This window comes from Pagrus pagrus (assembly GCF_965226575.1).
Source record: "Pagrus pagrus genome assembly, chromosome: 17".
NCBI classification, from domain to species: domain Eukaryota; kingdom Metazoa; phylum Chordata; class Actinopteri; order Spariformes; family Sparidae; genus Pagrus; species Pagrus pagrus.
In genome coordinates this window covers 25,674,087-25,688,201 of record NC_140201.1, presented here as the reverse complement: position 1 = coordinate 25,688,201, position 14,115 = coordinate 25,674,087, and the positions used below count along the sequence as shown (strand labels likewise).

Genomic DNA, 14,115 nt, shown 5'->3' with positions numbered 1-14,115 from the left:
TTAAGCAAAATGTCTTTATTTGGTTTCAGGCATGTTGGCATGTGATCAGTGAAGGAGAAAAAGCAGAGGTGAGTCCAGACACTGACAGAGAGCAGACTGCAGTCACACAGAGACCAAGCTGTGGGGAGGAACTTCTCTTAAATATTCATTCAAACTATCACACTTTCATAATCAAACCTTACAGTGCTACATTATTTACTTTGTTTATTTGAATTTAAATTGATGTTTATTCTATGTTTAATCTCTTCATTAATGTACATTTTAATAAGTGATGTGATCCATCAGTAGCTAAACTTTTGTGGACACTTTTTATATCAGGATCCTAATTGACAATAAATACATTAGTATTTTGTTATGAGTCTCACTGTTTCTATGGCAAAGTGCTGGTGTTGTCTTGTAATTCCTTTCACAACTTAACGACTAACAACCAACTAAATAAATAAATAAATAACATTAAAGGGTCAGTTCAAACAAATCGCAAAAAACATAATCTCCCTCTCATCCATTTTTCTTTCAGGTTGTACAGTCACGCTAGAAACACAACTGCAGTTGAGTTGTTGTAATATTGTTTTGATGCTTTAAAGTGAGACTATGTAATCTTTGCTGGTACTTATGGGATACAAAACTCCAACGTCGTTTAAAAGTAGCACAAGGAGCGACTAGTAATGCCAGTAATTAAGTAATATATACATAATAGCTACAACGTCAGACAGCATGAGCTACTGGTTATAGCTACTGCAGCGGGAAATGTGTACTGAGTTTTTTTGTCCTTTGTGAGAGCTGACCCCATTAGAAATAGAGTTTTTGTGACTGTATTACCCTAATGTGTAAAATAAATGGACTGTTGAAACCTTCCATGTCACAGCTTGGTCTCTGTTCCTGACTGCAGCTTACCTCCAGAAAGTCCTGACCTCCAAACCTTTTCATTCTGGCCGAAGACCGAGGACAGGAGCTCAGTCAGAACGGGTTAAAGCTTTAGGTTTCATTTGGAAAGCTGAGAGAACAGAGAAGCACTTATAATCATTAAAGCATTGTTTCTCATTGGTACTAGCAGCCAGCTTCTACTTTCCTACAATTTTTTTTTCTTCTTTTTGTAGTTCTTTTTCTTCTAGTTGCTGGCTCTTCAGGGCAGATCGTGAGTTTGGCTTAAAAAAAATTCCAGCCTTAAATTTACTGTCTCTGGGAAAACTCACATAATTTCCTTAAAGACCAACACAAAGTCATTCTAACAATCATTTTCATCCTTACACATGTAACAAAAAGAAAACATCTGAAATCATCATAATAAACATTATGAGATCTAATAATAATAATAATATCAATAATAAACTTTCAAAAGAAGCAAACATTTGTTTTGGCAACTTTTCCTGAACACAGCAGGAAGAACGAAAGACTCAAACGAAAAGAGGCAGAGAAACGACTTGTTCCAAACAGAAGCAACAAATGCTTTCCATTTTCAAAACTAGTTAAACCGCTACACACTTCACACTACAAAAACACATGGACTTTTTAGCTCTTCCATATCAAATACACTTTTTGGTTTCACGTTGGTTTAACAGCTTTCAATTGTGTACGAGAGGAGATGAAGGGTGAAGCCCTACTCGTTTATACTGCTCTGCTTCGAATAATCCTTTAACACTCATTCAGGGTGATGGACGCAAACCTTGAGGCCAGAAAAGCTTGAGGCAACACACACTTTTGGACCAAAATGTATGACTTTTTTTTTGTTATAAGAGGTAATAGGATGCAAAGCTTTGGTTTAAACTCTGGTTAAAATCTTTTTTTTCAATCTAATTCATCTAACATCTGGCTTTGTGTGCAATGTGAATGTTTATTATGGGGATTACTCCGGGGTCAGTTGACCCTGCAGCAAATGGTGGACGTTTGTTTGGTTGTTAGCTCAGTAGACGACATCATGACGTGTCTTTCCTTGCAGATTAGAAGGAGACATTAGCTTGTAAGCTAATGTTTGGTTAATCTAAGGCTCATTTAGTGCTGTTTCATGTCTGTGTTCTGGCTATTAACATCAGTGATAAAACGCTGACATTACAAATACACTTCATAAATAAACAGTAGATGAATAGTTAATTCAACTTTAGTTAATAGGTATGTCACTGTTAACAAACCATGTAATAAGCCATGAATTAAGACATTATAAAGGTTTATAAACACCAGCTGCAACTTTAAAATAAACAACTGCTTAATAAATGCTTTAAAGCATTAAAGTCATTGTTTACAGTGAAATAACTATTAACTGAAGTTTAATTCAATATTTTTAGCATTTATGATTATTACTTATCACTTTATTATTATTTATTATTACAATTTTCAGCTGGACTTTAATTTGGTTGTGTTCTTTGTGGTTCCCTGTTAAAGCTGCTGCCCTCAAGGTTCACCTGCTGTTTTCACATGTTTATTATCACATTCACAAGCATGTTTTTGTGCTTTGGTGCTGAGGTGTAAAGGCAGAGAATATGAATGTTAAAAATGTAGAGGTATTTGGTTACATATTTCTTTACAATAGCTAAATATTTGGCAAGAATTCAACTACTTTAAAAAATGAAGCAAGTATTCTTATAGTATTGACATAAAAAGTCTTTCAAAATATCTGGACATCTTCATTTGGTCACTCTTTAAAAGTTAAATGTTAGAATCAACAAAATAGAGTTCCATGCTGAAGGGGTGCACCTGCAATGACTTCCAAACAAAAGGAAAGATATTCTTTAAAAAATGGTAATGAAATCATGAGAAAAATCTTTTTGGCTTGGGTTCAGTTAAAGCACTTTACACGCAGGGGACCCCTCTCAAACAGGAACAATCCAAAATTCTAAGTAAATGTAGTCTCTCTTAAAATAATGTTTAAAAGAAAAATAAAGAAAACCATCAAAATGTTTACATCTTTGGGTGTCATTCAGCTTGGTTTTCATAGAAGAACTTTTTGGATAGGCTGACACGGTGAGACACAAGCCTTGTCCGTGCATTCAGGCTTCAAGTTTGACCTTAAAACTTCTTTAGCCGCCAACTCAGTGTCGTTGAGGCCCAGGATGACCAATTTGGCATCTGGAGAGTTAACCTGGCAGCAGTCATCTTTTGGCTTGTCGTCAGTATGCCATCAGGTGTGCAGATCAAACAAGTATCCTGAGCTTGTTTTCTTTGATAGACATCATAGAAAAGAATTGAATGCGTGGTTTGAAGGTTCACAAAGCACTCAACTCTTTGAGGTCCATATTTTCCATGAGCTACCTGCTCTGCACAATATGTCTTTGGAGATGGACACTTGTGGGTACCTGAAAGCCATGGGTAACCACTTCATGGAGCAACAGTATCAAGGAGGAAACACTACATGGCTTTCATGATATCTTCTGACATCAAATCAGAAACAGGAGGTGAGTGACAGTAGGCTGTTAAGGCTCTTGTCGATCATCTCTGGTACGGTAAGGCTTGGGTTTGGCAGTGGAGTTCAGGCTCTGCCACAGTTATGCTCTCCATGGTAGTCGTCCTGGTGAGCACTCTCTGAACTGGCCTGGTCGGCGGCTGGCACGGTACACTGGCACTAGCACTGGTCAAGGAAGCAGTTGCTCCGGGGAAAGGGTTTCAGGGTATTTTTTTGGTTGAGGTAGGCTAGCACAAGCAGCATCATCAGGCTAACAGTGGCCTAACTCTATGGCTCAGACATTCTTGTCAGACTGAGGTAGCTTTCTTTGGAGGTGTGCAGCTTCTGGGTGAGGAAGAGTGGAGTAAAGAATGACTGTCTGCATGGTTCTTCTAAATGGCTTGTACGGTTATAGACAATCATTTCTAATCAGACTCTCACGTCCTTAAGGCGTTCGCAAAAGGCCGCTATGTTTCTTTCCTTTCTTATTGCAGAGGAACTGAAGGCAAAGGCAAGAGTTCTGTCACGACAGACTGAATGGAAGGTTCCAGTTCAGTGAGAAAATTTGGCACAATTTGTGTTTTAGGACCGCAGTGCACACCTTCACATGTCAGCTTCCCAGAGGAGATCTGAGAAATAGAATATTTTGGTTATGGAACAGATTCCCACTGGAGAAGTGACATGAGTGTGCACACTGAAATCATTTTCCACATGCACATGAATAAATAAATGTGCATGTAATAAAGGCAATACGCTTTGGTTTGAGGTAGGGCTGAAGGATGGGAAGGGGTGGTGTTCTGTCACAGACTGGTGGAGGCTACTTTTGGGGTTATTAGCAGCAGGTTTTGGGGTGACTGACCCCCATCAAAGAGCACAGGAGGTGCTCATTGATGGGGGGCTATCAGACTGTTGGAGGGGAGAACAGGGATGTGGGTGTTGACCTTATTGACCAGTGTTAGCCAGTGACTGTGCCAGGCAAACCTGACCGATGCTGCTCAATGATGACCTGGCACTGCGCTGGACAGACGGCCTGCACACCAGAAGAGTCACCGCAACAGGGACAGAGAGGAGACAGGACAGAAGACAGAAAAGTAATCAGATATCGTTCAAGGACAGAATTATATAGGAAATGCACAAGCAATATACTGAAGAAACAATGAAGTTACGCTGGCTAGTTTTACTCACTATAAGTCTAAGTATAAGTTTTTCTGGCTCCAAACCACCATCTGAAGATAGTTGTTTAAAAATGCACCATGTAAGGATTGGCCACCTGTCGAAGGAGGGCATCATATCACCAGAGGAACCGCTAACTGCTGCTCACTATACTCTTTGCTGTAGCTATCTTTGATTGCAGCCCCAGGCTGAGTTAAAGTACAATGTGGTATTATGAGATGAGGCCAGCTAGTCAACACTGTTGTTTCTACACATGATCTTGCATATTGCACCTCTGAAGGGCAGCTTCCTCAGGCTCTCACTGATTTAGACGACACTTTGACAATTTCGTATCGTGAATTTCACTTTTGACATAACCAAATTTTAAAGAGAAATCCTAGTTTGTTCTGTTTGAATCTAATTTTGTGAGGTTCTGTCCAACGTTTCTTGGCTTTGTGGCCACAGAATAGTAGTAATATGACTGATAGATGAATAACAGCATCAGCCTTCTTCTAGTACATCAGCTGGTCATCATTTGTCAAGAAACAGAGTGACGGATGGATGTAACTTCATGTATTGGCAGCTGCTGTTATTAAAATTGAAATCCTTCAAGGTGACTGATGCTGACTGCAGTTCTATATGTCTAGACCAAAAGTACAAACAAACCAGAAACAGACCTGCATCGTAGGGATGTTTGTCTGTTATCTGATTAACCAAAGGTCAGTATGTTGAATAAACAACTAAATCCTCATTTAAAACTGTAAAGATGGGAGACACTGCTGGGACTGACCACAGCACCCTGATCATGAGCCCACTACAGACCTGCAGCTGTTTGAGTCATTTTTAAACTTTATTTTTTTCACTGTTTATCTTTAACCTATGATTAAATCTACAGTGTACTTGTTTTATTGAATAGAATAATTTGTTTCAAGTCCCTACAACAAGACAAACACCTACAGCTGCACTGAAACTGTAATACTGTGCTACATGAAGTCCTGAAAGCTGTGAGCAGCACATGACTACCTGAGGCACTGGCTCCACACCGGGCTGGTTCACTGCTTCTTTAGGGATGCCATTGTGTCCGGTGTTGTCCCTGGGTACAGACCAGCTGTCCTGAGTCCCTTTACTGCAAAACAAACTGTAAACAGGTTCCAGCTATGAGTGCACATTCTGCAGAACTTGACATTAACTTGGCTAAAGAGCAATTCACGAAGGAGCAGGACGTTCACACAGTCCTATGGGTCAGTGAACTAGCCAAGTCAGTGAATTATAATGAAACAAGAATTATTGACAGTGTATAATATCAAAGTGAAAAGACTGCACAGTTTAATGAGACTTACCTGCGACGGTATCCAAACATGAGGAAGAGAACACAGAAGATGATGCAGGCGGTGCCGATATGAATTCCAATGACGATGCTGCCCAGAGAGGCCTCTCCATCCCTGCACTGACACATACTCTTCTCTCCTGGAAACAAACACAGCACTGATGAGACACATCGTCAGGATGGAGAGAAGCTGATATCACAGCCAAGTCAGAAAGAGATCTTCATTGTGTGCCATGAGATTATTTGTAATTGAGTGCAGGTATGATGTGTCCAAGGAGCAATCAACTTCTATTATCATCAAATTTCAAAGGATGAGCCCAGAAAAAAGTTAAATGTTGAGCCATTATTTCCTCCTTCCCGTCTATATTTAAAAAACGATTGGGATGTTAGACATCTGACGCCTTACATCTTGTATGTATTTAATAATATATGAACTAAATTGAGTAGTTTAGATTAAATCTGCTTTTTAGCATAAACTGACTCACATTTCTATAACGCCTCTCTTCTCTACTAACTACTCGTAGTGCTTTACAACACCCGTTCACACTCTGATGGCAAAGGTTGCCATGCAAGGTGCTGACTCATCAGAAGTGCTCCATGATATTTCTAAGCTTAGATACTCACCCATCCACTCACACACCAATGGAACAGGCTTGTGTTAAGTATCTGGTTAAAGGACACTTTGACCTGCAGCTGCAGCCTGTGACTGAAGCTAAACATTCTGATATTCTGATACTTGGACGGCTCCCTTTGGTTCATTTTTAAGCAAGATGACGACATGTTTGCAACCACTGCTCATTAACGTTAAAAGTGCAGAAATACATTTGGGAACTGTGGGATTCCTCATTAACATGTGCTTTGCCTCTTCCGCAGCATTGATAGTGTGCTCAGAGGAGCTGCTGACAGCTGCTCCAGGACTGTTTGTGAACATACTAACCTCTGCTCGGGTCACTCATGCCTTCTTCTACCAGTGACACCAGTCTCTTGGAGCAGTCACTCTCCCCGTTTCCATTGTAGGCCACCAGTTTGACTTCATACACTGCCCCCGGTTCTGAAACAGAGGGACCCTAACAGTTAGCTATTTTTTAAATGACTTGTGTCTTCACTTCACTGCTGAGGATGTGTGTTCTTCCTGAAGCATAATCACACTCACACTCACTCTCCCACACATCCTGCACCTGAGCTTCTGTATTGGTTGATTATTCTGACTGATAATCTCCAAGTAGATCAATGATCCATTTTCGGCTGCTGGTGATTGTATTTCATGCTTTGAATTGAACCGACTCAATTAGTGAGTGGCACCAACCTGCTGTACAGAGACAGTCTTTAACAGCCTTTTAACACCACTAACTGTTTGACTGAGACCTGATGTGTATATTGAACCATGGAGCTGGACTAACATCCAGAGCTGTTAGCTGACGAGCTAATTAACATGTGACAGGCACACTGCTGCACCAAACATGATTGTCATTGACAGCACTGTGAGGACCGATGTGTGTCCACATGGTGACAGAGTGGACAGCAGCTGGTAAACATGCTTTGAGGAGCAGAGGTTCACCGATAATAGACAGACGGACTGATTCAGCTTCATCTTTAGGCTCATTCATCTGGAACATTCTGCCGCCATCTTCATATTGCAGCTTAAACTTTCTCCTGAATTATTTCCTGAGTCATTTTACATTATTGTGTCAGAAGTAAAAGTGTCAATACTTTATTTTACAGGTCTGTAGTTTCTTTAGTTTTTGTGTAATTTGGCACTATTCATATAGTAAATAGAGACAGTGGGTGTATTAAGTTGTGTAGCAGCTCTCGATTTTCAGAGGAAGTTAAAAAGAACAGCTCCTACTTAAAGGTGCAGTATGTCAGACTTTTGGTTTAAAACACATCAACTGATATAATCAACAGAACGTGAAGACATAAGTTTTGTGACGTTCTGTCAGAGACATCTATATACTCTGCTGCAGAGATGTCTAAGGTGAAGACAAAGAGCGGGGGACATGTTGGTGGTACCATGGTTCAGTCCATCAGAAGCTGTTATCTGACTGTTCATACTGATTCATTTGCTTATACATGCAGGTGCAACTATGACAGACTGACAGCATGAAAAGCCAGAGTCATGATAAAACATGACAAGATTACTTTTGTAAACATGATTAGGGTCAGTGTTTGGGAAGTATCAGGAAGGCAAAGGAGGCAATACCTGAGAGAAAACCCTGCCTGATAGAACAACTGAGGGAAATCTGACCCACTCATGCACACACACACACACACACACACACACACACACACACACACACACACACACACACACACACACACACACACACACACACACACACACACACACACACTCACCCAGCTTGGTGATGGTGTGGGCGTTGATGTCACAGGACAGCTGGATTGGCCCCTGGAAGACAGCGTTGGGGACCCTGCGGTAGGACAGCCTGAAGCCCTCAGCCTTGCCAGCCTTACTGGGGAGCTCCCAGAGGACCTGCGCACTGGTGGAGTTCACCACCTTGGTGAAGAAGGTGGGAGGGCTTGGTACTGGATGGAGAGACAGAAAGAGGAGAGCGATGAGAGACGAGCTGATAGATCACACAGACTGCTACTACTAATGAAATCAGTACTGTGGAGTATCTCAGTAGATCTTTTCTATATTTACCTCCTACCTTTTCAACAAGACTTCTCCATGTCTTATGCCAAATATTACATTGAATCTATTAAATATTTTACTTTAAAAAAAAAAGTCATTCTGTGTTTTTTTTTTTTTTTAATCCCACTTATCTTCTTCTTCTCTGAGCTTTTGCATGATAACCATCATTCATTATGATAAAATCAGTATAAGTGAACTCCTAGTTGTCTCTACAGTGTTTCATGTTCTTACCGCCCCCTAGTGTTGTAGCCAGCACAGTGTGGGACTGCTGGCTTGCTCCCAGGGGAGAGTAGGCCTTCAGGTACAGGGAGTAGGTGGTGGCTGGCTCCAGGTTGGTCACATCGTGTTGGAAGGAGCCTTTGCTGATGGCTTCCTGCAGCTCCAGACTGTCGGGCTCTGAATCACACACACACACACACACACACATTATTATTATTATTAATATAACTTTTCTAATTTGTACAGCTGCTGTCACTCTACAACAGACTCTTGCTGTGTGTGTGTTGACACTCACCTCCTATCTTGCGGATGTGCAGGACATATCCGATGATGCCGTCGGTGACGTCGGCGGGGGGCTCGGTCCATGTGATCTGCAGGGTGTTGGTGGACAGCACGCTAGCTGTGAAGCCCTCTGGGGTGGCGGGCAGGTCTTTAGCCTGGGCCACGGCCAGACGGGCGCTGGCCTGGTTGGTGCCTGCACTGTTCTCAGCGATGCACTGGTAGATGGCCTCATCCTCTGAGCTGATACGGGTCAGAGCCAGAGTGCTGCACGGACAACACACAGCTGCATCAGTTCACTGCTAGTCACATCTACCTGACAGCACAATACACACACTGTACATATATACAATAATGTGTAGGGTTACTGCAGCAACATCAACACTGATAGTACAACTAAAACCAGCACTGCAACTTCACCTGCTCTCTACTCATGTTACCTGTACCACCAGAACACCACTACTATCAGCTCTACATTACTACATCTGTGAAGCACTTTGTGATATCTCTGCTCTCATAAACATGTTATATAAATAAAGCTATGTATTATTACCATGAAGGGAAGAATCTTTATTTGATCACATATCATACAATGTGCAACATAGTGAAACTGGTTCTCTGCAGTGGGCAGCAGTTGTCCCCGGGGACCAACTCCAGATCTGAACCAGTACCTTGGTCAAGGGCACTGACTGAAGAATTGACCTAGTGTGCACGTTTTGATGGAGGAGGAAACCCACGCAAGCACGGCAGAACATGCAAGCTCCACTCCTAGTGCGACACTAATTAACCTTTCATCATGAAAGTTCTAATTAAGTAACTGGATAATATCAATTATCATAGAGCTCAGTATCTACACCAATAGATGTGGTTAGAATAACTGTTGGAACATGTGAAAGTGGATCATACGGCAGCTTTACAGTGTATTTGGGATATGAGGTCATTTACATATAAATCACTACAAACAAATCATAGTTCATAAATATACAACTTAGACACTATTTAATATTCCAACAGATTGATGTAGTTTATTTGATTTTACATCATTTTCGATCAGCGTCCACACACTGCGCAGTGCTGCCACCATGTGGTGTAACTGTGACATGCAGGCTGAGAGAGGCTCTGCTGCACAGGACACATCTTCATGGAAAACAGAAACCTGCATGTGAGGCTGCTGCTGCTGCTGCTGCTGCTGCTGCTGCAGAGGGGATCTGAGCCTGTCCTCTGTGATGCATGTCATGTTATTTGTACACATCTTTCCTTTTTTTAAGCTTCTGCCATATCTGCTGCCCACTGCCCAGAACTGTGTCACTTTTGTTGTTTTATTATTTGATTATAATTGACAGCCACAGTTTGCCTGCTGTCAGCCACACTGTCATAAACAGCAGCACTGCACCTCTGAGCACAGACAGTGCTGCTGCACCCTGATCTGCTTCTGGAGGCTCAAAAAGCAAATGATCACTGTTGATTCTTGTTTTCATTGAACAGTGTTTGTTTGAATGTTTAGTGGTGTATTTAACGATCACTACGGTCACACACACACCTGTTGTTATTGGTCAGCTTGACGTTGTGGCCAGGCATCAGGACCTTGCCGTTCTTCAGCCAGATGAGGTGTGGCTCAGGAACACCCTGAGCCACGCAGGTGAACACAGCACTGCCCCCTGCTGGTTTGGACACAGACTGCGGCCACTGGAGGAACTCGGGAGGAGCTGAGGAGGACCAGAGAGGGAGGTGAGACAAGGTGAGACAACAATATGAAAGAAAAGTACAGAACTGTCTCCTGCTGCTCTTCACCACCTGCTTCTACAGCTGACCCACACTGACAGTCAGAACAATGAGCTGCATTCTCTGACATAGACCCGACTCTACATGTGAAGCTGTCAACAGTTCTGCATCTGGTCAGGATTAAAAATACATCTTATCCTGTAAATAAAAGACTGATATCTGACAGAACAATTGTTTAATCTTGATTAGAATGTTTTGAGAGGTGGAAGGACTAGATGCCCCTTTAAGGATATTAATGTAGAAATGATACATTACAACTTTTTTTGTGGAAAAAAATACACATCAGACACACACTGTTGTTCCAAGCAGATTATTTGTACATGTCTGGAGGAGATCTTTAAGGGCTGAGTCACACTGCCTGAAAGGATCATTGTAGTTTATTACAAAATGGGTCTTAGTTTTGTAGTTTTTACCATTTTACCACATTCCAAGATCTCAGCTGTTAAATTTGACGATTGCAATGTTCTTATCAAGACAGTCTGGACTCTGTTTCTTTTTAACGGGACCAGAATAAATACCCTGAGAAACAGTCAGATAGAAAGAGAATAGTAAAATGGACACATACTACAGAGAGCCCCTAATGTGAGAACCTTCTCAGGCCATTAGGAAATGCATATTATAGAGGATTTAATGTATGAATAAATCTGTCTGTGCTTGAACTTCATATGTCAAGGCTGTCTCTCCAAACCCCAGACAATAGTCAGGTTCACACCGAACACACACACACACACACACACACACACACACACACACACACACACACACACACACACACACACACACACACACACACACACACACACAGCCAGTCATTGTCTGTCCTCGGACAGATGCAGGGTCGGCTGCTCCTCCTGACACCCAGTTCAATATCACAGGCACAATAGACATGCATATATATGCTGGGATATAGGCAGTGCTCCTTCAGCCCTGATGGCCCTCCCCACTTCAGCCCACGCTCAGCATCTCATTGATCTATTGACCTCAACGCCCACTGTGACCCCACACCCCCAACCATCCACCTATGAGCTGAGGGGGATGTGTCAACAAAATGACCATTTCAATAAGGACACATTCATCACTGCAGCCGGGGATTTGTCTTCCATGTATGTTGGTCGGAGCACTTTGATTAGAAGCAGCTCTCAGTTCATCTCATGAAGGAAAGAACAGCAGGAAGTGGACGTGGCAGCCTGTGTGTGGTTATACCATCACAGGAGAGGAGTGATCAGTGTGTTTAGTGTGTGTGAACAGGCTATAGCAGTTTTTTCAGATCATGTCAGCAAAGATGTTACAGTAACACCACCAGAGTCCTGCTTTCATGGATGTCAGTTTGTGTTAGAGAGACGTTGATTCAGCTTTGATTATTATGGAGGCTGTAGTTTGTGGTGCTGTTGAATTGTATTGCATCATACTGACTCATGTTTACCTCTGGCCTTATCAATAGGGTGGACACAATAACAGAAGCATCTCTCTGCATAATGCAGCACAGTGTGATAAAAACTGCAGCCACAATGATCATGCAGTTAAACCAACAGTGCCCAAAAACAGCTTCATCAAACTGATCAGTTATTGCTGTACTGCTGCTGTGTTGTTCTGCATTAGTTTTAGCTAGCTGTCGCCTATAGACAGGAAACTGAATAAATGTATATTACTTCTTTAAATCTGTATTTATATATTATTGGTTTAAAAACTGAAATTGAAACACAACTATGAATATTTGTCTCTGTTGCATGCTTTAGCTACTTTCCTACTCGTCATCTTTTTAAATCAGTGGTGAGACCATCACTTTACTGGAACGTTGCTTGATCTGTTATCTGCGTGATGAGTAAAATCAGACTGAACACTGATGCAGATGGAGCCGGCTGGGTTTTACTCAGCTAGGTTGCTTTTTACCAGTTCAAACCATGGATCAGTGTTGCTATGGTAACCTTCTGTTTAATATACCTTGTGCAGTGATTTCAAACTATGTTTGAGGTTTCCTCATCTCTGAATCAATGAACATCTGCCCCTTCCAAAAGAAGAGAATAGTATGTTTGCTGGCCATGATGTTATCACCATCAGTTTGTAATGCATGTAGGTTTGACTACAATGGATGATGAATCTCTGGACAGTTTAAACTTGATTTTCTTGACAGATTAAAATGAGTGCAGGCCTGAGAGGTGACAAACACATTCATATATGTGAAACACCACAGCACGGTCACAGTAATGTAAAGGACATGTGATTTGTAGTAAATGGACTGAGAAACGCAAACACACCAGATCTGATCAACTATTTCCTTCATTGTCACTGTCACATCATGTCTCTCTCTGTCCCTCCCTCTCTCTCTCTCTCTCTCTGTGTGGACATGATGTCTCAGGGGGGGGACAGCTGTCCACCCCTTCATCTGTTCAGCTGTCCCAGCTTCATGTTAGAAAGTGTCAGCTGTCCTCAGCTGACCATTCATCAGCCGATCCATACTCGGTATTGATCAGTGATTCTGTTGACCTTGAGTTTCACCGTGCCTCATACCTCATCTGATTATGTTCAGTCCCTTTTGTTTGCAGCCTGTTTGGGGGGTTACACACATCTGACAGGCACTGAGCACAACTAGATTTACACGTGAGCCCACTGTGTCATTTTCCTGGTAAAACTCAACATTATGTTTTGGCCATTTGTAGCACAAGTAAAAACATGAGCAGTAGATGTATTTAAATACTAATAAGTGAATGAGCTCTGAGGAGTGTTACCTTCCACAGGCTCTGAACATCACTGCAATAAGATGCAAAGGGTATGTTAAAGGGTAATGCTTGTGCTTTGTTTGTTTTGTCCTCTGATTTCTTCATAATTTCTTTGGACATCACTTGGAAATGACTATGTAATCTGGCACTGAATCTACGGAAACTGAGAGAGGTAACTACGACTTTATTAAGGTATGTAACACTCGGAGCTTCAGCTACACGCTCAATGTTTCTTTGAGTTGGAACTTAAGAGCTTTTGCTATTAAAGAAAAACTTGTACTGGTTAGATTCGAGCTGGGCATAATGTGAAGCTACATCTCAAAGAATGAATGTGTAGTTAGTTAAAGAATCAGTACCACAGAGTACAAATACTCTATTACAAGTCCTGCATGTGTAAAAATATACATATATATATATATATATAAGTATGTGCAAAATCTACTTAAACTACCACAAGTAAATATTCATAATGCAGAATGGGTGCTGTGTTATATTATGATATATAAAATATTATAGATTAATATTATTGACGCCTTCATGTCCAAGCAGCATTGTCGGAGCTTATTTTATACTATCATACTATCAAGTAGAGGTACAACATGTCCCTCTGACT

At 41.5% G+C, this 14,115-nt stretch overlaps 1 protein-coding gene across 1 annotated transcript in view; it reads right to left on the bottom strand.

The window, feature by feature from the left end:
- Positions 1-14,115, bottom strand: part of LOC311272388 (immunoglobulin superfamily DCC subclass member 3) — a 30,393-nt gene continuing 16,278 nt past the window's right edge. The window contains exons 7-14 of the mRNA XM_084378768.1: positions 10,544-10,709; positions 9,020-9,270; positions 8,737-8,901; positions 8,208-8,396; positions 6,790-6,903; positions 5,866-5,992; positions 5,549-5,663; positions 1-4,403 (exon numbers count right to left, since the gene is read on the bottom strand). Coding sequence (XP_084234894.1) covers positions 4,329-4,403; positions 5,549-5,663; positions 5,866-5,992; positions 6,790-6,903; positions 8,208-8,396; positions 8,737-8,901; positions 9,020-9,270; positions 10,544-10,709 — 1,202 coding nt within the window. The 3' untranslated portion in view covers positions 1-4,328. The remainder of the gene's footprint in view (positions 4,404-5,548; positions 5,664-5,865; positions 5,993-6,789; positions 6,904-8,207; positions 8,397-8,736; positions 8,902-9,019; positions 9,271-10,543; positions 10,710-14,115) is intronic.